Here is a 24,320-nt window from a genome sequence, read left to right on the forward strand (position 1 = left end):
TTGACTGTGAAGGTGAAGATACCAGACATATTAGTGTAGGAGAGAGGAGAGGGTCTGAACCAAATATTTCTTCACTGCATTTTTTGCCCCAAAAATTCGGTTGCAGCCTTGAAATTTTTATTTCATCAGTGCCTCTCATATGTGGGAAGCAACTGAAGTCAGTGTATAATTACTTCTTTCAGGGAGATTAATGGCTCTGGCCTTTCTTTATTGTCTCTAGTCCTCATTTCTGTGTCACCTGCCTATCAGCACTCAGATCCCTAATAGGTACTGTACTATTTTGACTAATATCTAAAGGTGAATTGAAAAGAAGTATCATTAAAAGATAAAGGACAGAATTATTGGGAAAACTTCAGAGAATTCCATTTTTAAATTCTCTCTTCTCAGGTTTTTGTTTTGTTTTGTTGTTTACTTCCCGCCTTCAGTGAGCCCCAGAAGCCTGTGGTGGCACTTAGCATTTCAGAGTGAGAACTGGCCCAGCTTTTATTGTTGTCCTAGTTGTTAAGGTATTTAATTACCTTAACGTTTTATATTCCTGTTCCTCATTTTCCCTGCTGGCTTCAATCTCCTGACAATCCCTGCTCTTATATCCTAAGTATATGGAAAAGATGGCAAAATGAGTCCTTTTCTGATTTTGATTCTCTCCTGGAAAGTAATAAATGAAGCTATGTTTGTTCCAATGAATAGTAGAATATGAAATCTCATAAAGCCACCTAGGTTATTAGATGAATATCACAGAGCTGCTTATTATGCACTATGGCTTAATGTAGATTATAGATGCAACCAACGTAATTAGCAGAGCTGGAGCTCTAATTAAACATTATTATGCTGCACCATGATTTCGCCTTCGATTTCTGTTGCAAAGTGGAAGGAAACTGAATAGTTCCAAACCCATAGATGAATTTCTTCACTTCTCCCCACCCCCCAAAATCTTTTAATTAATTAAAAAATTAAATAAAGTCATCCTTACACAGAGATCCTGAACTCTGCTTAGTAACTGACCAGTAAGGTAGTTTGTTTCATATACATGTTAATCAGCTCCTCATGTATATTAGTTCTTAGTGATCAGTTCCGCTAAGTTTCTTCTCTTTAGGGCAGGGGTCCTCAAACTACGGCCCGCGGGCCACATGCAAATACAAATACTGTATTTGTTCCCGTTTTGTTTTTTTACTTCAAAATAAGATATGTGCAGTGTGCATAGGAATTTGTTCATAGTTTTTTTTTTAAACTATAGTCCGGCCCTCCAATGGTCTGAGGGACAGTGAACTGGCCCCCTGTTTAAAAAGTTTGAGGACCCCTGCTTTAGGGTGTATAGCAGGGTTTAATTTGACAAGGTGCTTGAATGCAACATTAGCATTTCCTACTTATATCTTAGATGTTGTTTTCTGGATCTGTTAGTAGGGAATTTAGGGGCTTGGCTTTATCTAGAATATTAGTATCTTATTTCTCTCTGGGCTCCAGCAGCACTAAATAACTTAACAGGAAATGAACCCACTTCCAGAAAAGAGCTGTCCTTGATGGCTGAGATAATGTGTAGGTGGCTGACTCCCTGGGGACTTACCTCCCTCTGTACTTGGGATTACTGTTTCAGCGGTGGAACAGATTGGCAACAGGACATGTTCGAGCGAGGCAATCAGAAAATTCACAGGAGTGACCTAGTAGTTTTAGGTCAATCTCTGTGTCCCAGAAAGAGGATCTTGTAGGAATTTCTTTTGCTAGAAGAAGAAAGGTATAGAAAAGGGAGCAAACGCTGAGCAAAGGAATTGCATATCCTGACTGTGAAATTGCTTCTGTCTCAGTTTTTCCCCAAAAGTACAGAGGTAAGTCTATAAGTAAAGATGATCTGTATATTCTGTCTCTAATTTCCCCCTTTCTAGTAACTCCCCAGGAATCTTTCTTTGCAAAGAGTTATGAGCCACCTTCTTGGAGCATTCCTGAAAGGGCTAAATGACTAGAGCCAGATTCCAGTACTACACAGGAGTAATGGGGAGTCTAGTTTACTTTTTCTGTGTTATTTCTACCTTCAAGTCTGTACATGGAGATGTTGAAGGGTCTTTTAAGGATGTACCACACACATCCCAAGAAGGTTACCAAATTAAATTATGAATACCTGATTTTTAAGAGTGCAAAGACAGTAAAATGCCTTTTGGCATTTGCCATCATACAGAAGATTCATTATACAGGCTTCCACTTTCATTTCATTTTATGAAAAAGGTGGAGTTAGGGAAGTACAGGGTGGGTATATATAACAACAAGTAGATAAGGATAATGTTTTGGCAACTTTTCAAGGACCAGTATTAATCTGAATCAGTGTTTTAAACCTCCAACCCAAGTGGTTCAGTTGGTTAGAGCATCGTCCTGATATGCCAATGTTGTGGGTTCAATCCCCGGTCAGAGCTCATACAAGAAGCAACCAATGTATACATAAATAAGTGGGACAACATCACTGTTTCTCTCTCTCTGTTTCTCTCTCTCTCTCTCTCTCTCTCTCTCTCTCTCTCTCTCTCTCTCTCTCAGATAATATAATTAATTTTTTAAAACGAATCAGTGTTTTAGCAGTCTCTGGACTCTGACAGTGATGATTCACAAATAGCAATGACTTATAAGTCAAGATGTCAGAGCTAACTGCAGAGAATGGATTCAATACCCAGATGTCAGTGTTAAGAGGAAGTAGGTGAACTATAGGTAGAACAGTGGCCATGCAGTAAACTATTCCAGAACCAGACTTCTGTTGCAGAGTTGGCCAGCAGCTTGTATTATGGGTTTATTATATGGCTCTCTCTGAATATAGGTCTGTAGGACTAAAATATCTTTGCAGAGAAGAGGGTCCCTATCATTTTCTAAGTCTGCTAATTGCTATCATACCAGGTCAGTCAGTGCATCATTGAGTGCCTTTGCATATGCAATGTACTCTGTTCAGTTAGGATTTTGGCACTGTAAACTCAGAGTTGGTAATTTGTCAACCTGATAAATGCTAAGATTTAATGAGTTAAGGGATTATTACCCTTTTCGTTACAATTTTTCTTTTAACTCTAGATGTGTTACATTCTTCTTGGAATCTAAGTAATTGTGTTTTTGTGAGAGGTTCTATATTTGGAGGTAGATTGTTGGTCCTTCAACTATTTCTATTTGTGTGTGTCTATAATCAGCTTCATCAGCAGACTCTCTACCAATCAGTTTCTGGGTAGTGATAACACCTCTTGTTTCTTACAGATAAATTTTATGTTAGATTCACATTCCAAAATGCCATTCTCATTAACTATTGCTATTATAATAGAAACTTCAAGCTCTCCCAAATAACTTTTAAGAAGACTTCCTTCTAGCTAAAGATGAATTAAAGCTCCAGTCTTCTTGAAGTGGCATTCCTAGGATCTATTTTCCCCCTTTTTTTTATTCCTATCTATATTCTTGGATTTTTTACCTGGTTAATGTAGGATTTGTTGGGAAACATAGTGGTAACAGTAAAACATGGCTCAGAAACTGGTCCTTTTCTTTCTTATCAATCTTTGTGCTCCGTTACTCCGGAAAACTGGCCCTAATTCTCTTTCACTAGAAAAATGAGACAAGCACAGTTTATGATGAAAATTGTTATTAAGAAACTAGATGCCCGGTGCACGGAATCTGTGCACGGGTAGGGTCCCTAGGCCTGGCTGGCGATCAGGGCCGATCTGTGGGGTGGCCAGTGGGGTAATTGGGGAGTCCCACTGGCACCCACCTTGGCTGGCCTGGGGCCTGCGGGCAGCTCCTGCGTTGAGCGTCTGCCCCTTGATGGTCAGTGTGCATCATAGTGACCAGTTGTTCCGCTGTTCAGTCGATTTGCATATTAGGCTTTATTATATAGGATAGAGCTTCTCCTAGCTCAGGGCACATTCATCTAAACGGCTAGCTTTGTAGTGGTATCATGAGTAAAACTTGAAAGGAAAAAACAAAGTCTTATATTTAGAGTCTTCTGCACTCTGGCAGGAAAAGATGTTGGACTAGATTAAATACGAGGAAGGTATTTCCTCTAAAAGTTCTTCCTGTAACTCAGCTGGTGCTTTTTCTTCCCCCACAGATGGAGTCCCCTGTCTCCACACCAGCAGTGCTGCCACTACACCTTTTGGTACCAGTGGTCAGTAATGACATCTCATCTCCCTGTGAGCAGATCATGGTTCGTACCCGATCAGTTGGGGTCAACACATGTGATGTGGCTTTAGCCACCGAGCCTGAGTGCCTGGGTCCCTGTGAACCTGGGACAAGTGTCAACCTTGAGGGCATCGTTTGGCAAGAAACAGAAGATGGTAAGTGCTACCTATGGCTTCCCCATCCCTTCTCAACCTGCTTTTGCCTGCAGGGATTTATTGTTGTAATTCACACCAAGTATTTATTAGGAGTCTCAAATGACCATAGTCTGCTGGTGATACTTACCCAGAAGATTACAGTAAACTTCTTAGTAAAATCTCCCAGCTTCTAGAGATTGGCAGTTTTAATTGTTTCCGCTTTGTAGCTGTTCAACAGTATTGGCCCTGATACTTAAGCAATAGGTTTGATAGGTGCTGGCCAGGTAATTCATACTGTGTCTATACTCTCCATCCCCCTCTCTATCATTTTATATGGAAGAATTCAAATAAATGAACTTTTGGGTCAGGCTTGAAGAGATAAAGTAATAAAAGGGCAGCTGTGGGAGTCAAGGAAATGGAAAACTCTTAAATTGACTTAGTGTTGGCTCATTGAATGTGCAACTCTTGCCTTTTTCAACACCTGGAGGTGCAGCCAGCTTCTTCCTACTGTTGCCTCATTGCCCAACCATCCACACCACTTCATGCATCTGTCAATACAGATTTTATAGGCCTAGGCAACAGGGAAATGTTTACATAGTCTTGTTTTCAGGTATCCACTAAGCAGTTGGCTCACTGTAGGGTGCTGCTCCCCAAGGCTACTATCCAGACTTCTTATATGTTCCATCGGCCCTTGAGAATAAAATCTCTTCTGTTTAAAAGTTTATCAACCTAAAAAAATAGGAGTGCAAAGAGACCAGGTATTTCAGATTCCTTCGTACCATCTGTGGCAATTTGATTTCAGCAAATACATTATTTTTATTTAAAAAGCCGAGTCCTTGTCGAAGTATGTGTGGTTAGAAAGGCTGGGCCTCAGAGTCCACTCAGGTCTCTGCATCAGTAACCAGACTCTCAAAGCATCCCCACTCTGAGGAGTTTAGAAGCCCAGAAGAGCACAGCTCATTATCTCTGATTATCATAAGCTGTCTTGTCAGGCTGCCTGTGGAAATTCAGGCGTTTCTTTCTGGCCATCCTGATAAAAGTCTGTTCCTCTGAATATGTTGTTATGGTCCAGTATTTATTTAAAGTCTACCGTTCAGTCGGCGATGATGTGATACAGGTTAAGAATTTTATGTTCTTGGCTCTCTCATCATTAGTTTTATAGTAAAGCACCAGCTTTTAGAATACCATTGCAGATGAGTTTTTATTGTGTTCCTAAGACAAGAATGGGAAAAAAACACCTATTGTGTTAGAAACTGATACCGAGACATTAGAGAGCTTGATCCTTGAGATTGACTCTGGATGTGTGTATACGATACGCAGTCTGGAAATCACAAGTGGCTAATCTGATTTTTAAAATGTCATCTGCCTGTGGTCAAACATCTCAACAGCCACAGTGTCTGTTGGAATGACAAACATATTCAGACCACAGCTCTGTGCCACCAAGCAACCTTCGGAAACTGTTGCCTCAATATATTAAAGATAGAAGACATCAATTTTCTGCCTATTTATTCTGTCCATCTTTATGATGGTGACTTTTCTCCAAGGGCGAGATGTTTGTTGTTTATGTAAACTTGATGAAAACTTTGCAAGAGAGTGAGGCTCACCTTTTACTCTCCTGAGATAGTGGATACCTTTTTATCTGAGATTCCCTGTTCTCCCTCCCTGCCAGGGGAGTGTTAGCATGAAATTTTTTTTTTAATTAATTATTTACTCTGAAAAGCTCTCTCGTAGCCCATTACCAAGTTCCCTTGTTATACACTTTTTGTTTTGTTTGTTAATCCTCACCTGAGGATATTTTTCCATTGATTTTTAGAGAGAGTGGAAGGGAAAGGAAGAGACAGAGAGAAACATTGATGTGAAAGAGACACATCGATTGGTTGTCTCCTGCATGTACCCCGAACAGGGCCGGGGAACCTGCAACCAAGGTATGTGCCCTTGACTGGAATCTAACTTGGGACCCTTCAGTCCGTGGAGTGACGCTGTATCTACTGAACAAAACTGGCTAAGGCTGTTACACACTTTTAATGCACTCTGTACTTTTATTTCACAGCACTCATCACAATTTGCAATTTTGTATGTATAGATGCTCCTTAACTTACAATGGAGTTACATCCTGATAAACCCATCATAAGTTGAAAATATCATAAATGGAAAATGCATTTAGTACTTAACTTTATTAAATATCATAGCTTAGCTGAGCCTACCTTAAACATGCTCAGAACACGTCATTAGCCTTTAGTTGGGCAAAATCATCTCAATACTGCTGCCCAACATCACAAAAGAGTATTGTACAGCATATCACTAGCCTGGGAAAAGATCAAAATTCAAAGTATGGTTTCTACTGAATGCAAATGGCTTTTGCACTGTCATAAAGCTGAGAAATCTTAAGTGAGACCATTGTTAATCGGGAGCCATCTGTAATAGTATTTTTTATAAAAGTGTATTTCTTCTACTACTTTAGAAGTTCAGTGAGCTCAGGGACTCTGTTTTGCTCACCATTGTATCCCCAACACTTAACACCTGACACCTGTAGTAGGCCTTCAAAAATATGTATTTGAATGAATCTTGCATCTATGTCATTGTCATTTCTAGAGCTATGTTAATGTACATCTGATACTTTAATATTGTTTGAACTTAGAAGCCATGTCAAATACTTTCCAAAATTCTTCACCTTCTCTAAAACTCAGAAGAATAATACTTGCACCAGGTTTGAGATCACTCTCATTTATTTAATTAAATTTTTAAGGTTTTAGTGCTCCTATTTTAATATATTTTTTCCCACTTACCATTGTGCTTCAAGGTTTAGTACTTTTCTTCTTTGTTTTTTGGGGTTTTTTTGATTTTTTCATACCAAGAGAACTATTTTGCTGTTATATACTCTACTTTGCTTTTCGGCCATTTCAGAGGGCATTCACTTGAGCTATCAGTTGGCAGTAGTCTGAATTGAGATCAGAGTTAGTTCACATTCCTTTTCATCTTAAAGTAACAGAGATTTCCTGCAAAGATCATTCTCTGCAGATTTAGAAGATCTAACTAGTGTACTGAGTCAGTCCTCAAGATAATAATAAGAACTATATACAGATACTTTTTTAAAAAGTTATTCCAGCCTATTAGGCTTTTTGTTTTGCTACCCAACTCTTTGTACTTCTGTTTCTTTGCCCAGTGAAGCTGTGAGTGCTTCACCTGTGAGGTCCCTGTTGCACTGAGCCATCTTGCTGATAACAGCGGTAGGGATCATGACCTCAATTCTTCCTTGTTTCTTTGCTTACCTGTACTGCAGTGTTGCTTCTTTTTTCCATACCTCTCCTTGTAAACCTTGCCTTGAAGGCATCTTGAAATTCCTGCAGATCCCATCTCTTTTTAGGTTGCTGGGAATTCAGCCAGCACTACAAAGATCCTCGACTAGGCTCAACCTTAGGACTATTTTAAGAAGACCTACTGGAATGATTTCCTTGGCTTTTTGAGACTTATTCTTAGCACTTATGCAGAGGTCTGATTCTATCTGATTTCTCTTTGTCCCACTGCACTTCAAGTCAAAATAATAGATCCCAAGTCTATTTTGGGTTCACAAGGTCCTGAAAATGGTGTGTAAGAAGTCTTAAGGCAGACCGCATACTTTTGCTGAGGCAAAATTGCTTACTAGCTTCTATGGTATTTTAAAGAAGCACGGCTGACTTTAAATAAAAATTCCAGGGGATGCTATAGGTTTTCCTTTTTAGACCACAGCACTAAGTGGGGGGCCATCACTAGTGATGTATTTTACTTTGGTAGACGTGCTTTCTGGAAGAATTTGTGCTATAGTGCAAAGAACACTGAAGTGAAAATCGGAAGACCTCTGCTGCTATCACTGTGACCTTGGGCAAGTTTCTTAACTTAAGTTACCTCATTTCTTGAACTAGTGACCAGTAAGGACCTATCCAGCTTTTAAGTTAAACGAACCTGTGACTTCACCCTTGGAATCATCATGGATCCAGTACTAGTTGACTGTGGCATTTTAAAAATGAATAGTTTTACATAGCAGTCATGAGAATGAAAACATTAATACCAATGAAATTTCATTATAGATTTGTTATGTAGATTTGTTTCATCAGAGAAATGAATCTGTTCACCTTGCCAGTCTCAAATTCAAGAAATCCTTATCTCCCATTTTTCGACTCCTGAATCTAGACTGACCAGTGAAAGGATTCACACAACCCAGCTGTTTGTTAGCTGACATAAGCTGAGCTCACAGTACTGCTTAGCAATCCCTTCATCTCCCTATTACATTTATATTCCCTAATACTTATTTCATTGTGAAGATTTTTTTAAAATATATTTTTATTGAGGAGAAACCAAGATGGCGGCATAGGTAAACACCAGAAGTTGCTGCCTCGCACAACCACTTCAAAAATACAACGAAAAGACAAAATGGACATCACCCAGAACCACAGGAAGGCTGGCTGAGTGGAAATTCTACAACTAGAAGGAAAGAGAAAAGCACACTGAGACTCAGGAGGTGCGGAAGTAAAGTGCAGAGGTACGGAAGGGCATGTGGAAAGGGCTGGCAACTGAGGACACGGTTGTCTTTTTCAATTGGGAGGGAGTCTCAAGCTCCAGACTGCTCTGAACTCCAGTTCCAGGCTAGGCTCTAGGGACACAGACTCATACGGGGAGAAACTGGACTGTCTGGCATCTGTCAGAACTCGAGGGCAGCTTTCTCTCAGAGGTGCTTGCAGTGATTACTGGGACACTGAGACACGGGGTGTCTTAGGGCAGGACTGAGGATCAGCCATAGCTGTTTGCTCCGCCCTGTTGATTCCCTGAGACCCCGCCCCACCCAAGCTGTGTGCAGAGGCTTTTGCATATGAAAGGCCTGGCCCTTTGCAATCTGAAAATTACCTAACAAACTGCAGCTTGGTCAGAGAGACCCAGAACTTCCAAAAGAAGGCCCAAGGCCCCACAGCTGTTTGCATTGCTTCACAGCTGGGCCTCATCTAGGCACATCCAAACCCCAAACAAAGAAGAGGAATCTGCAGATTTCTCCATAGCTCCTGCTGGGTAGCCTCAGGAAGAGGCTAAATTAGCACTTCCTTAGAGATCCAAGAGCCAGTGTACCCAGTGGTCAGAGTGGGACCATCCAGTTCACAACTCCTCAGATCCATAAGGGACACACTCAGGGGGCAGACTCAGTGAGCACCAAAGCCCCACTGAAGCAAGTCTTGCCCCAGAAGGGTGTCTCTAGCACAGAAGTTCTCCCACTGTAGACACAGCTGATTCTCACAGCCAATTGGACTGGAGGTCAATTCCTCCCAGTGATACCTACAACAATCAAGGCTTAACTACAACAAGGCTGTGCACAAAACCCAGAAAGGGGTGCACCAAGAGTGTCCACCTCAGGTAACTGGGGAGGCTGAGCCACTGGGCCCTATAGGACACCTAGCACAGAAAGCCACTCTATCAACACAGGGAAGCAGCTAAAAGGCAGAGACAAAGAAACAGGTAACAAATGACAGAAATGGAGGAAAGCAAACTACTGGATATAGAGTTCAAAACCACACTTATAAGGTTTTTCAAGAATTCTCTAGAAACCACCGATAAACTTAGACCCTCAAGAAATCTAGTGAGACCCTCGAGGATATGAAAAAGGACCAACTAGAAATTAAGCATACACTGACTGAAATAAAGAATATTATACAGAGATCCAACAGCAGACTAGAGGATTGCAAGAATCAAGTCAAAGATTTGAAATACGAAGAAGCAAAAAACACCCAACCGGAGAAACAAAATGAAAACAGAATCCAAAAATATGAAGATAGTGTAAGGAGCCTCTGGGACTGCTTCAAGCGCACCAACATCTGAATTATTGGGGTGCCAGAAGAAGAGAGAGAGCAAGATATTGAAAACCTATTTGAAGAAATAATGACAGAAAACTTCCCCTACCTGGTGAAAGAAATAGACTTACAAGTCCAGGAAGTGCAGAGAACCCCAAACAAAAGGAATCCAAAGAGGACCACACCAAGACACATCATAATTAAAATGCCAAGAGCAAAAGACAAAGAGAGAATCTTAAAAGCAGCAAGAGAAAGAAACTCAGTTACCTACAAGAGAGTACCCATACGACTGTCAGCTGATTTCTCAACAGAAACTACGCAGGCCAGAAGGGAGTGGCAAGAAATATTGAAAGTGATGAATACCAAGAACCTTCAATCAAGATTACTTTACCCAGCAAAGCTATCATTCAGAATTGAAGGTCAGATAAAGAGCTTCACAGATAAGAAAAAGCTAAAGGAGTTCATCACCACCAAACCAGTATTATAGGAAATGCTGAAAGGTATCCTTTAAGAAGAGGAAGAAGAAGAAAAAGGTAAAGATACAAATTATGAACAACAAATAAACATCTATCAACAAGTGAATCTAAAAATCAAGTGAATAAATAATCTGATGAACAGAATAAACTGGTGAATATAATAGAATCAGGGGCACAGAAAGGGAATGGATTGACTATTCTCGGGGGGAAAGGGGTGTGCGGGTGGGGGAAGAGACTGGACAAAAATCGTACACCTATGGATGAGGACAGTGGGGAGGGGGGTAAGGGCAGAAGGTGGGGTGGGAACCGGGTGGAGGGGAGCTATGGGATGAAAAAAGAGGAGCAACTGTAATAATCTGAACAATAAAGATTTAATTTAAAAAAATATATATTTTTTTATTGATTTCAGAAAGGAATGGAGAGGGAGAGATAGAAACATCAATGATAAAAGAAAATCATTGATTGGCTGCCTCCTACATGCTCCACACTGGAGATCCACAACCCCAGGCATGTGCATGTGCCCTGACACTGACCCGAAATCGAACCATGACTTCCTGGTTCATAGGTCAGTGCTCAACTACTGAGCCACGCCAGCTGGGCTCATTGTCAAGATTCTTAGCCCAATTCATTCTTTCTTCATGCTCTTAAACTAAGATCAAAGATACCCACCTAAATCCCCCAGCTTCCCTCCTCTCTTTCTTAAAATACATTTTTCTTATCCTATTTTATTTTTATTTTTCTTATTCTGAAGATTCTTTGAGTCTTTACCATGAATTTTATCTATTCTTTCTTCATCTTCATTCTTTCCCCTTCTATTAACTCCTTCCCCTCTTTAACACTTCTTACAATGAAAATACTTTCCTCATCCTTGCTACCCCTTTGAACTACTGACCTCTCTCCTTTACCACTTACTATTGCTATTTTCAATCTCTTTTTTAAATATGTTTTTATTGATTTCAGAGAAAGGAAGGGAGAGGGAGAAAGAGATAGAAACATCAATGATGAGAGAGAATCATTGATCGGTGACCTCCTGGTTCATGAGTCAACGCTCAACTACTGAGCTACACTGGCTGGGCTTCAATCTCTTTTTACTTGTCCAGTATCATATAACATCTTGCTACGTGAAACTGAGGAATTGAATTTTATATTTTTATTTAAATAGTCACATGTAGCTGTGGTTTACCATTTTGGACAGTATAGGAGCTAGATGTTTAAATTATGTATAATGTAAAAGTGTATATATACTCTGAGATGGAAAGAGGAGTAATTGTGTGGGAGAATGAAGAGGTTGGGTAAATAGCTGACCCAGGGTGATTTCTGTGTACTCTGGCTCTTTTTACCTGAGAAAAAATTGGCCCTCCTTCAAGCTCTGTGGTTGGGCCCTGTACTTTGGTCTGTGGGTTGCAGTTTTCTCATTATCAGAGTAATAGGCAGTGGTTTTGCTTAGCAGGAAGTTAGTTTGCCTATGGTAGCTCCGCTGAGAACCTGCCTCAGCTGTTCTTCATTCTCATCTGATTGCAGATCCCAGCTGTGAGTTTTGATCTTTCTCACTAAAAAGAAGGGGCTGACCATTCATCTTTATGGAAATAGTAACCTTGGGAGTTACTCTTGGTTTATTCTGTGTGATTGTGATGTAGGAAAGTATGTGTGTGAACTGTGAAATATTTAATTTTAGATATTTATACTGGAGCTACTGGTTTTTGTTTTTCTTAGCTATAACTAACACTCCTTCCCCTTTAGTCTTGCCTTAGGCAGCACTTACCTGAAGAGAAATGGTTCACAGTGACCAAGCTTTCTGCTGCTTAGCCAATTGCTTCTGAGCCCGACTCGTGCAGAAACCACTCTACCAACAGCACAGTCATAAAGAGCCTAGCAGCCATTGTCTGGCACCACTAATCTTCATAGCAACCGACTACCACATGGCAACAGTAGCCACACAAAGGAAGCATTAGGGAAATCAATACTTACTTTCTCCCACCCTTCCCCCACCCAAACAACCGCCAACACATTCTTTCCACCTAGCACCTTACTCCTAGGGGATGCTTTAGGGCAATTGCATGATTTTATACCCTTGTGGATTATGTTATCTGTCCACTGTCATATATTTAAATCCTGAAGCCCTAAGGAAATTTTTCAGTTACAGACTTTTTTGAGTTTCATTTTACATATTGCAAAATAAACTAATCTCCAAGGGAGAGAAATGTCCTTTTGTGCATTCTCACCCTCCTCCTCCTGCAAAGCACAGTCAGGCAGTTCAGTTGGCCAGGCTGCAGGCTTTCCAGATAGCTAAGGTTGTTTCTAATGAGATTCTTTTGGTATTTCAGTAACACAACCATCTGAGATAGGCTCAGAGAAACAGACCTATGTTGTTATTAATGCCATCCTTTAACAAATAATTTAGTTCCTCATACTTATATATAATCCAAGTTAGTAATAACTACGCAGTAAATATAGTTCTGATAAATTAGCCCTAGCTAATTTAGCCTCAGCATATGATTCCAAAAGGAAAATACCCCATTTGTGAGCCTTGATCTTTTCTTGCCCTATTGATAAGGTCATTTAACTGGTCTGGGCCTTCATTTCCTCATTTGTAAAATGAGGAGATTGGATTACATATCTCTGTGGTCCTTCCAGTTCTGATATTTATAATTCTGTGATTATTTGTGTGGGACAGAAGAGGGAACTGCCTTTGATAATCATTGCTTGTGGTGAGATCTGCTGGAAGATGTAGTTGAACCCTCTGCTCTCAGTGCTTACACTGCTAGAAACAGGGTCTGGCCCTGCCCTGGTTGATAAAGTGTCTGAAACAATCATGGGCAGAAGCTATTAACTAACTTGGCAACTAGCCTTTTCTCTCACAGCAGTAGTTTCAGACCAGTTCAGGCAGAGCTTTGCTCCCAGGTCATTGCTGCTGCCTCTTAATGATTCCATTAAGAACAACCAGTCTCTCTCTCTCTCTCTCTCTCTCTCTCTCTCTCTCTCTCTCTCTCTCTCTCTCTCTCTCTCTCTTTCTCTCTCTCTCTCACACACACACACACACACACACACAATCTGTCTCTCTCTTCTCTCTGTCTGACTACTCTATGAAACAAGAGGTTCTTCTCCACTTCTGATACTTCATTATCCTAGCTCCCTCAGGCTTTATAGAACAAAGAAGTCATAGGGCATCAACTTTATAATTTATGCAGCTAGAGATAATTTCCCCAGGATAGGGTGGGTAGGTAGCTGATTCCCCCTGGCATGAAGCTTCATTGCTAAATGGCCTTATGTTTTATCTGCCAGGCTTAGGCTTTGTTGGGCCTATTCAGGCTTCTCTGTATTTGAGGTAAATTATAGTTGCAAACCAGGGCCATATACTTTTAGAGAGGTAGGGATTAGGAAAAAATGGAAAGTGTGTCTTTTATAGGACCTGCTACTTGCTAATTGCTTAAGAAGTTTTTGTTTAATCCACTGTCCCCGTACTTATTCCTGCCAGATCTTTTATTTCCCTTAGTTGCTGCCTTCATGGCCTTCTCCATAGCAACAAGCTCTATGACAAAAAGGCTGTGGTGAGAAATTGAGCGGTCTCCCCTCCACAAGTTGTACTCTATTTTCTCTTTAGGATATCTTTAAAAAGCCTAAAAGACTGCTATCAAATAATTTTCTACCCCCATTGAACTCATAATGAAATGAAACTTTTAACCCAGAATTAATGCAGTGAACAAGTTAACTTGCCTTCTTATTTGACTCTGATTATCCTCATCTTTTGAAAAATTTCCCCTTTCATTCAGTACACTTGAAATACTGTGCATCTTCCATTTATCAAGCTCCCCTACACTTTTCAGTTTTTAGCCTGCTCCTTAGAATTATTAGTTCTTGTTCAAAAAACAACAACAATAAAAAACCTCTGGAATTAAGAGTCAGTGTGGAGAAAGAATGGAAAAAAGTAGGAAACAGACCCCACCCCCACCCACCATTGGTTTGCTACCCTGGAGATTGGGAAGAATGTCTCTAAAGTATAGAGCTAACCTGCATCTCAGCTGATTCTGGCACTGATCTTCAGCAGTCACAAAACCAAAGGTTTTGATTTTGTTTTTATGTTAATAGGTCTTACTGAACAATAATAAAAGTATAAATATGTATACAAATCATAAAAATGGAGGTCATTGAATTTTCGAAATGAACTCACTTTGTGGTGCCAGCATCCAGATGAAGGAATACAATATTTCTGGAAGCCCAGAAGTCCCTTCATACCTCCCTCCAATAGCTAACCTCCTGCCAAGAAAATCAATTCTGACTGCTAACATCATAGATCAGTGTTATCCATTTTGAACATTACATAAATAGAATCATTACACTCTGTACTTTTTTATGTCTAGCTGTTCAACATATGCCAGTGAAGTGCATCCATATTGTTACATGTAGTTGTATTTTGTTTAGTCTCATTATTTTATAGTATTTCATTATGTGAATACAGTAGCCCACCCTTATCTACAGTTTTGATTTCAGTGGTTAACTGCAGTCTGAAAATATTAAGTGGATAATTCCAGAGATAAACAATTCATAAATTCTAAATTGTGTGCCATTCTGAGCAGCGTGATGAAACCTCATGCCGTCCAGCCCCATCCTGTCCAGGATGTGAATTATCCCTTTTTCCAGCATATTCACGCTGTATATGCTGTCTGCCCATTAGTCACTTAGTAGTTGTCTCAGTTATCAGATCAGCTGGTATAACAGTACATGTTCAAGTAACCCTTATTTTTCTTATAATAATGTCCCCAAAGCATGAGAGTAGTGTTGCTAACAATTTAGATATGCCAAAGAGAAGCCATAAAGTGCTTCCTTTAAGTGATAAGGCAGAAGTTATTGATGTAATAAGAAAAAAAAAAAGTGTACTAGTATGCTGAGGTTGCTGAGATCTACAGTAAGAATGAATTTTTTATCTGTGAAATAAGATATTTTGAAAGACCACATTCACGTAACTTTCTTAACGGGTTTTGTTTTGTTTTGTTTTTTGCTGTGATTGTTCTCTTTTATTATTAGTTCTTGTTATTAACCTCTTACTATACCTGATTTATAAATTAAACTTTAACTCTAGCCTACATCGGCTCAATGACTGAAGGGTCCCGGGTTTGACTCTGGTCAAGGGCACATACCTCGATTGTAGACTCCATCCCCGGCCCTGGTTGGGGAGCGGACGGGAGACAGCCAATTGATGTGTGTCTCTCACATAAATATTTCTCTCTCTGTCTCTCCTCCTCCCACTCTCTCTAAAAATCAATGGAAAAAATATCCTCGGAGAGGATTAACAACAGCAGCAACAAAAAATAAATTAATTAAACTGTATCATAGGTATATATGTATAGAAAAAATATAGTATATATCGGGTTTGGTACTATCCCTGTTTTCAAGCATCCACTGGGTCTTGGAACATACCCATGGTGGATAAGGGTGACTACTATCAAGTTGTTGATAGATATTTGGGTTGTTTGCAGTTTAGGGCTCATGTAAAAAATGTCTGTGAAAATTCTTGTATATGTTTTTTGGGGAATATATGTATATATTTCTATTCTATATATACTTAGGAATTGAATTCCTGAGTCATAAGGTATGCATATGATCAGCTTTAATATTGCTAGTTTCCCAAAGTACCTGAATCACTTTATACTTCTACTTCCAATTAGAATCCTAGTTGCTCTGCAGCCTTAGCAACACTTGACCTTATTTGTCTTTTTCATTTGTGCCATTCTGATTGGTGTGTGATGGTATCTCATTGGGTTATTAATTTGTATTTCCGTGATGAGTCATGAAATTGAGCATTTTTTCATGTGCTTATTGGGAAATGTTTTATGAAGTACATGTTCAAATCTTTTTCCCATTTTTGGATTGGGTTGTATGCTTTTTCTTACTGATTTGTAGGAATTTTTTATATATTCTGTTTATAAGTCCTTTATCAGATACATGTATTGTAAATATTTTCAGTTTCATATCTTGCCTTTTCTCTTAATGGTACTTTTTCATGACTGGAATTTCTTCATTTTTATAAAGTCTATCGTTTTTCTTTTATAATTTTTGTGTCCTACCTGTTTTGTTGTTGTTTTAAAATATGTTTTTATTGATTTCAGAGAAGAAGGGAGAGGGAGAGAGAGATAGAAACATCAATGATGAGAAAGAATCATTGATTGGCTGCCTCCTGCACATCCCACACTATGGATTGAGACCACAACCCAGGCACATGCCCTGACTGGGAATTGAATGGTGACCACCTGGTTCTTGGGTCAATGCTCAACAACTGAGCCACACTGGCCAGCCTGTGTCCTGCCTGTTTAAGGACATTTTGCCTTTTCCAAGGTAATGAAGATTGTTTTCTGTCTCTTTCTTTCTTTCTTTTTTTTAGGACTTTGTTGCTTTTTATATTTAGATCTATAATCTATCAGAAATTGATTTTTGTTTAGGGTGTGAGTTGGGAATCAAGATTCTATTTTTTTCATATCGATACCTAATTGACCCAGGACCTTATTGAAAAGACCATGCTTTCCTCCACTACACTCAGTGTCACATTTGTCATAAATCTAGTGACGTGTGTGGGTTTATTTCTGGGCTCTGTCTCTTCTGTTCCATTCATCACTTATCTAGTCTTGTATCAATACTACACTGTCTTAATAACTATAGCTGTATAACTCTTGATATCTAATAGTGTAAGTCCTCCCTCTTTATTGTACTTCAAGATTGCCTTGAATATTCTTGGCCTTTTGCATTTCCACATAAATTTTAGGATCTGGTGGCAAATTTTTATTTAAAAAACCTGCTGAGGCCCTGCCAGCATGGCTCAGTAGTTGGGCGTCAACCTATGAACCAGGAGGTCACCGTTCGATTCTCGGTCATGGCATATGCCCGGCTTGCAGGCTTGATCCCCTGTGGGCGGCCTGCAGGAGGCAGCCAATCAGTGATTCTCTCTTATCATTGATGTTTCTCTCCCTCTCCCTTCCTCTCTGAAATCAATAAAAATATATATTTAAAATAAAACTAAAAACCTGCTGAGATGTTGATTAGGATTACATTGACTCTACAGATCAATTTGGAAGACCCAATGTTTTAGCCTTATTCTTTTCTTTTCTTTTTCCTTTTTTTTTTTTTTTTTTTTTTTGCCTTTTTATTTAAGCAGTGTGACAGTTTGGGGGAGAGTTGGAGGATCAGACCAAGTCAATGATGTCATTTGGGGAAGCTTGTTTAAAATACATGTTAGCTATCCCCCACTCCTCCTATTCTGAATCATCAGGTTCAGGGTGGAGCATAGGCATGTTTATTGTGAAATAGCTTCCCTAGAAATTGTCTTGCTGCATAACCACTGTTCTCCACCACCCTATTTGAGAACCACTGACCTAGACTGTAATCTCCTTGGCTAGCAGCAATAATTCACTAAGGTTAGTTAAGGTAAAATCTGACTGATTTAGTCAACACCAGGTCTGCTTTGGGAGCCGTATTAGTTTTCCTTAGGCTGATATAGCGACGTATCAAACACTGGGTGGCTTAAAACAACAAATATGTTGTCTCAGTCTGGGAGGCCAGAAGTGTTGGCAGGGCTATGGAGGGGAGATTCCTTCCTTGCCTCCTCTACTTCTGGTGTTTGCTAGCAATCCTGCTGTCCCTTGGCTTGTAGATGCCCTCACATCTCCCCTCTGTGTGTCTGTCACTGTGTCCAAATTTCCCCATTTTAATAGGATTCTAGTCATATTGGATTAGAGCCCACTTGACCTCATTTTAACTTGATTGCCTCCTTAAAGACCCTATCTATAATAATATCTATAATAATAAAAGGATAATATGCTAATAAGACCGGACATCCTTCCTGACGAAGCCAGGGCGGAGGAAAGCCAGCCAGATCTTGGGGGCGGCCCTGGGGAAGCCAGCTGGGGTCCCGGGTGCCTGTGGGAAGCCCGGGGGAAGCCAGTCCAGGTCCCAGGTGCCTGAGGGAAGCCGGTGCCAGCAGCCGGGGGAAGGAAGGCCTACTCTTGCACAAATTTTCGTGCATTGGGCCTCTAGTTTCTAAGTAAGATCACATTCTAAGGTACTGGGGGTTGGGACTACAATATATCTTTGAGGGGACACAATTCAGCCATTAACAAAGACCATCAAAAATTTCAAAATTATTATTGTCACAAGTTGGAAAGAGGAAGAATATCTAGAACTGTACATAATAATGAGAGGCATTGCTTGCTAAAGCCAGTCTAGGCAGAAGAGTATCCATCCTCTGATCCCAACTGTTCCTCTCCATACATTACTGTTTCCCCTCTGCTTGGCACTAAGAGCCACAATGTGTTCAGTTCTGCTCTATTAACAAATCCTGAAAATGCCAAGTGGAGGTTACCAGAAAGAAAAAGAGGTTTCAGCAGTTAGTTGCATCTGTCAGCCTCTTGCTAAAGAAGGCTGAAAGGAAAAATGCCTCATGTAGACCAGCCCCTGGCCATGTTCTTATCCTGCTAGGTCAGAAAGCAGTAAAACTGTGGACAGGTGTGAGTCCATCTCAACTCCAGGCCAAGTATTTCCTCAAAGTATGTCCTACTGAGATGATACCATCCTCCTTATTTGCAGTGGTTTTCAGACAAGAACTCCAGCTGGCCAGCCGAGGGCATGATGACCTCTGCTGAACCACCTCCCATAATAGGTAACTCAGCAAGAGGAAAGAGAGGGTGTGTGATTTAAGGGTGTGGTGAACCAGGTTTTGTATGTTTCCATGGTGCCCATGGTGTGGGAACTTGTAGATGGGAAGAGGAACTGTCTTAGATCTCCCCAGCCTCCCCCAACTGCCTGGGGCTGGAGTGGTTTACATTTGGTGTATGTTCCACCTTGGTCTTACATCTCTACCCTATACCACTTCTTTTCCTGCTTATAGTTTTAGCAGTAACAGATCTACCTAACCCAGCCGTGGGCAAACTACGGCCCGCAGGCCGGATCCAGCCCGTTTGAAATGAATAAAACTAAAAAAAAAAAAAAAGACCGTACCCTTTTATGTAATGATGTTTACTTTGAATTTATATTAGTTCACACAAACACTCCATCCATGCTTTTGTTCCGGCCCTCCGGTCCAGTTTAAGAACCCATTGTGGCCCTCGAGTCAAAAAGTTGCCCACCCCTGACCTAACCACTCCCCGGATTGGTACTTCATGTTTTCAGCTGGCTCTCTATTGTACTGAAACTCTGTGTAGAGAAAACACCATTGTCACGTGGGAGTAGTTTGGTGTGATGTGTGTCACCTTCGTGCATGCTTTGGCTCATTCAGCCCCAAAATATCCCAGAAATAAAGGCTCAGAGTTTCTCAGAACTGAAGGCAGAAACATTGGAAGACACATTTTCTGTAGCAGTGGTTCCCAGATTTTGCTGCACATTAGCATGTAGGGGTGGGGATTAAAAACCCAGATGCCCAGGTCGTAAATTAGTGTGGCTGTAGGTGGAAGCCAGGTGTTGTCAGTAGTCTTTAAAGATCTCCAGGTGAATACAATGTGCAGCAAAGTTTGGAAACCATTGCTCCATAGGATTCAGACATTTTCTGCAGAGACCTTATCTTAAATTGCTTTATTGTGTAATCTCAGAGATTTAGACTTAGAATATTAATAAAGAATGCCTGGGAAATACAGATTCTCTTTGGAAGTATCCTCTCTAAGGGAATAATAACCACATTTCTGCCTTTAGATTTCTGGTTTTGGAAGACCTGCAATGATTTGATCCTTCCTTACAGTCAAATCCATGACTTATACATGAATAGATTGCCAGAATAAGTGAGATAAAAACCAGGAGATGTTGCTTTTAGCTGAATTGAGGTTCTGCCTACATGAGGTTTGGTAGGACATAAGAATTTATAGCATAGCAAAGCATTCTCTCTAGTAATTTTCACTGCAATAGACAAATTTGGGGCTAGGGTTTTTAACCCTGAAATAAAGTTCCTGACATGACTTATGTGGCAAGCCCATTAAAAAAAAAGATTGGTTTTCAGATTAACAACCAGTTTGTTGGGAAAAAACTTAACTAGTTGATGAACTACAAATGGTCTTAATTGCTCCTAGTCTTTTTCTTTTCTGAAGGCTACTCAGCTTCGTCTTGACTTACATCTCTGGGTTGAACTTTTGTCCTGGAAGAAACAGTGCTCAGAAATTTGCACAATAGCTAATCACATGGCAAGATTAAATATTAGATACTAATATACCAGAGGTCAGCTGTGGGAAGGAAACAATGACTACATTCCCCCAGTTGAGGCTTCCACAGAGGTTATAGTACCCAGAGTTCCAAACTAGCCTTCCTCACAGGTATCCTGTTGTAACTCTCCCTTCTCTCAGTTCTAGCCAGTTTCCTTCAGGGTACTGCTCTAGGCAAGATGCAGCTATGCTTGTAGGTTTCCAGAAACTGTGACTGACTTACTTTACTATGCTCTTTCCCTCCACCCTATCTATAAAGAGAACTAGAAAACCTGAAACTACTATTGACTGGGAATTGAGATATTTGTTGCAGATGCATCATCTTCCTTCTTGCCCCCAAATGTAACATTAGTAAACAAGCATTTCTGTCTTTCTCCTTTAAAAAGAAATTGGAACCACACAGAGCCCATTAACAGGCTCTTGATCATTTAGTGGTGGCTAAAAAGACCTTTGGCCAATATAAGAGGTTTGGGGAGAGTATAAGAGGACTTTACCAGGAAAGCAAAGAACACAGCTGACGGCATATTCACCTTCTAGAGAACAGGACTAAATTGAGCTGTTTGGCACCAGTGTAAAGACTGTCAACAACAACCATTAGTGTTTCTTATTAACTACTCCCATTAAGCATAACCCTCTTTAGTTCTCTAATCAAGCTAAGGAAATACAGCTTCCAAGTAAATCCTTTTTTAAGGTGACAAACTTTTTAAAAAATGAGGGGGGAGGCAAAGAAAAAGAAACATGGGTCTTTTAAAAATAACAGATAATAGAACTGGTGTTTCTGCTTTCAGATGTGAGAATGGGGTATCAACTATAAAAATAAAATACATAAAATAATTTGGTACCAAAGAGCTGTTGCTAAGTCTACTAGGTTTTGTTTGTTTTTTAGTTAATCCTCACCCAAGGATATTTTTTCCATTGATTTTTTTAGAGAAAGTGGAAGGGAGAGGGAGAGACAGAGTGAGGGAAACATGGATGTGAGAGAGACACATCAATTGGTTGCTTCCCACACATGCCCCGACCGGGCCCGGGATCAAGCCTGCAACCAAAGTAGGTGCTCTAGATGAGCGGTCACCAACTTTTCGTATCTCACGGGCCACCAGTGGTCCAAGGACCACCAGTTGGTGACCACTGCTTCAAAGGTTTCCTTAAACCAGCGGTCACCAACCTTTCAGACCTCACGAACCACCTAGACCGCTGCCCTAGACCAGAATTGAACCTAAGACCCTTAAGTCTGAGGCCCGACACTCTAACCACTGAGCCAAACCAGATAAGGCTAAGTCTACTAGTTTCAAGCGCACTGTGGACACTGTGCAAATGATCTGACATGGCACCTGTAGATGGTGGGCAAAATTGATGAGCTCTTGATCCAGCTGGTAGCTTTGTGTTTGCTTGCTTGCTTGTTTGTTTAAATCCTCACACAAGTATATGCTTATTGATTTGAGAGAAACATTGTTGTGAGAGAGAGAGAGAAACATTGATGTGAGAGAGAAACATCTATCAGTTAACCACCCAGACTGGGGATCATACCTGCAACCTTTTGATGTATAGGACGACGCTCCAACCAACCTAGCCATTGGCCAGGGCAGTAGCTTTGTTTTTGTTATAAAAGTTGATAAGTTGAAAGTTTGAAATAGAGAAGTTCTTATATGTATATATCTTTGGACCAAAAGAGCCTCTACTATGTTACACTGTAGTAAGAGGAAGAATGGGTATGCTTAAAAGTCTATTTTAAGCCGTGTTATACTGTATTTTAAATTCACAATTAGAGGCAATAAACTATATCTTCTTCTGCATTTTCTGCCCCACCACTAGCAACTAGTTTTTCTAGTTGCTTTTTTTTGTTTTTAACTTACTTTGTGTTACTTATTTAAAAAGTAATGCCTGGTTTCTTGGATATGACACCAAAAGCTCAGGCAACAACAAAAAAATAAGATATATTGGATTTCATCAGAATTTAAAACTTCGTTTATCAAGACACTATCAAGAGAGTAAAAAAGACAACTCACAGAATCAGAAAAAATTTTTGCAAATCAGGTATTTGATAAGGGATTAATATCTAGAATATGTAAAGAATTCCTACAACTCAACCAAAAAAGAGCAACAAGCAACCCAGTTCAAAACCGAGCAAAGGACTTGAATAGACATTTTGCCAAAGAAGATATACAAATTACCAATAAGTACATGAAAAATGCTCAGCATCATTAATCATAAAGGAAATGCAAATCAAAACCATGATAAGATAACCACTTCATCTAGAAAGCTATTATTTTTTTTAAAGGAAAATAACAATGTTTGAGAGGCTGTAGAGAAATTAGTACCCTTATAGGATTGCAGGTGTGAACGTAAAATGTTGCAGCCATTGTAGAAAATAGTTTAGTGGTAACTCAAAAAGTTAAACATAGAATTAACATATGTTCTAGCAATTCTACTCCTAGGTAAATACCCTAAAGAATTGGTAACAGGTATTCAAACAAAATTTGTACATGAATATTCTTAGCAATATTATTCACAGTAATCAAAATATGGAAACATCCCATATGTCCCTCAACATATGAATGGATAAACAAAATGTAGTATATAGTTACAATGGAATATTACTCAGAAATAAAAAGGAGTGAAATTCTGATATATACTACAATGTGGATAAACCTTGAAAAAAATATGCTAAGTGAAATAAGCCAGGCACAATAGAACAAGTATGGTACAATTCCACTTATATAAGGTATCTAGAATAGGCAAATTTATAAAGACAGACACTTGCTCTGGCCAGTTGCTCAGTGGTTAGAGTATCGGCCCCCGGACTAAAAGGTCTTGGTTTCGATTCCCAGTCAAGGCACATACCTCAGTTGCAAGTTCAATCCCTGGCCCCCCTTCAGGGTGTGTGCAGAAAGCAACCAATTGACATGTTGCTCCCGCCCCCCTCTTCCCTTCCATTTTGTCTGAAAATCAATGGAAAAAGTATCCCTGGGTGAGGATTTAAAATAAATCAATACAATAAATAAACACATAAACTAGAATGGAGTTACAGGAGATAGGTAACATTGGGAATAGAGAGTTACTGCTTAGTAGTTACAGAGTTTTGGAACTATCTTAGTAGTGATTTAAAAAAAAACGTAACAATTTCTTTATTATTGAAAATTCAGGGAACAAAGAAAAAGGAGAAATCCTGAGTCACAAATAAAATCTTAAATCACCCAGAGATAACTACTATTATGGTTTTGTTATATTATACACACACTAGTGGCTCGGTGCACAGATTTGTGCACATTGAAAGGAAATCAGGAGCCCGTGCCTGCGTGCCTGGGGAGTTTCCATGTCCCTGTTAGCCGTGGAAGTCGCATGGGGAGTCTGTCCTCCTCCCCGTAGCTTCCTGAAAAAACATTTCCAAATCTCCCTTCTGTGGCCAGGGTCACGCCTTGCCGGTCAGAAGGTCCCCAGTGACACCTTGGGCTGTGCTGGATGCTTTCCACTCCTTGGGCCAGATAAGAGACGCTCCGAGGTGAACAGTACAAAGTTGGGGATCTTGGAGGGCAGAAGTGCTTTCTCGCCCATGCCCCCACCCCTCAGATCCATCTCTCTGACTTTTGCCCTGATTGTTAATCGCCA

General features: G+C 40.1%; 1 protein-coding gene across 7 annotated transcripts in view; it reads left to right on the forward strand.

Annotated features, from left to right (window-relative positions):
- The window catches only part of ZNF609 (zinc finger protein 609), a 219,130-nt gene that overhangs the window by 155,889 nt on the left and 38,921 nt on the right, over nt 1–24,320 (forward strand). For all 7 annotated transcript variants that reach the window (XM_036304442.1, XM_036304447.1, XM_036304465.1 and 4 more), the window contains one exon: nt 4,055–4,280. In XM_036304442.1, the coding sequence (XP_036160335.1) occupies nt 4,055–4,280 (226 nt within the window). The remainder of the gene's footprint in view (nt 1–4,054; nt 4,281–24,320) is intronic.

This window comes from Myotis myotis, unplaced genomic scaffold (genome assembly GCF_014108235.1).
Source record: "Myotis myotis isolate mMyoMyo1 unplaced genomic scaffold, mMyoMyo1.p scaffold_m19_p_1, whole genome shotgun sequence".
NCBI classification, from domain to species: Eukaryota; Metazoa; Chordata; class Mammalia; order Chiroptera; family Vespertilionidae; genus Myotis; species Myotis myotis.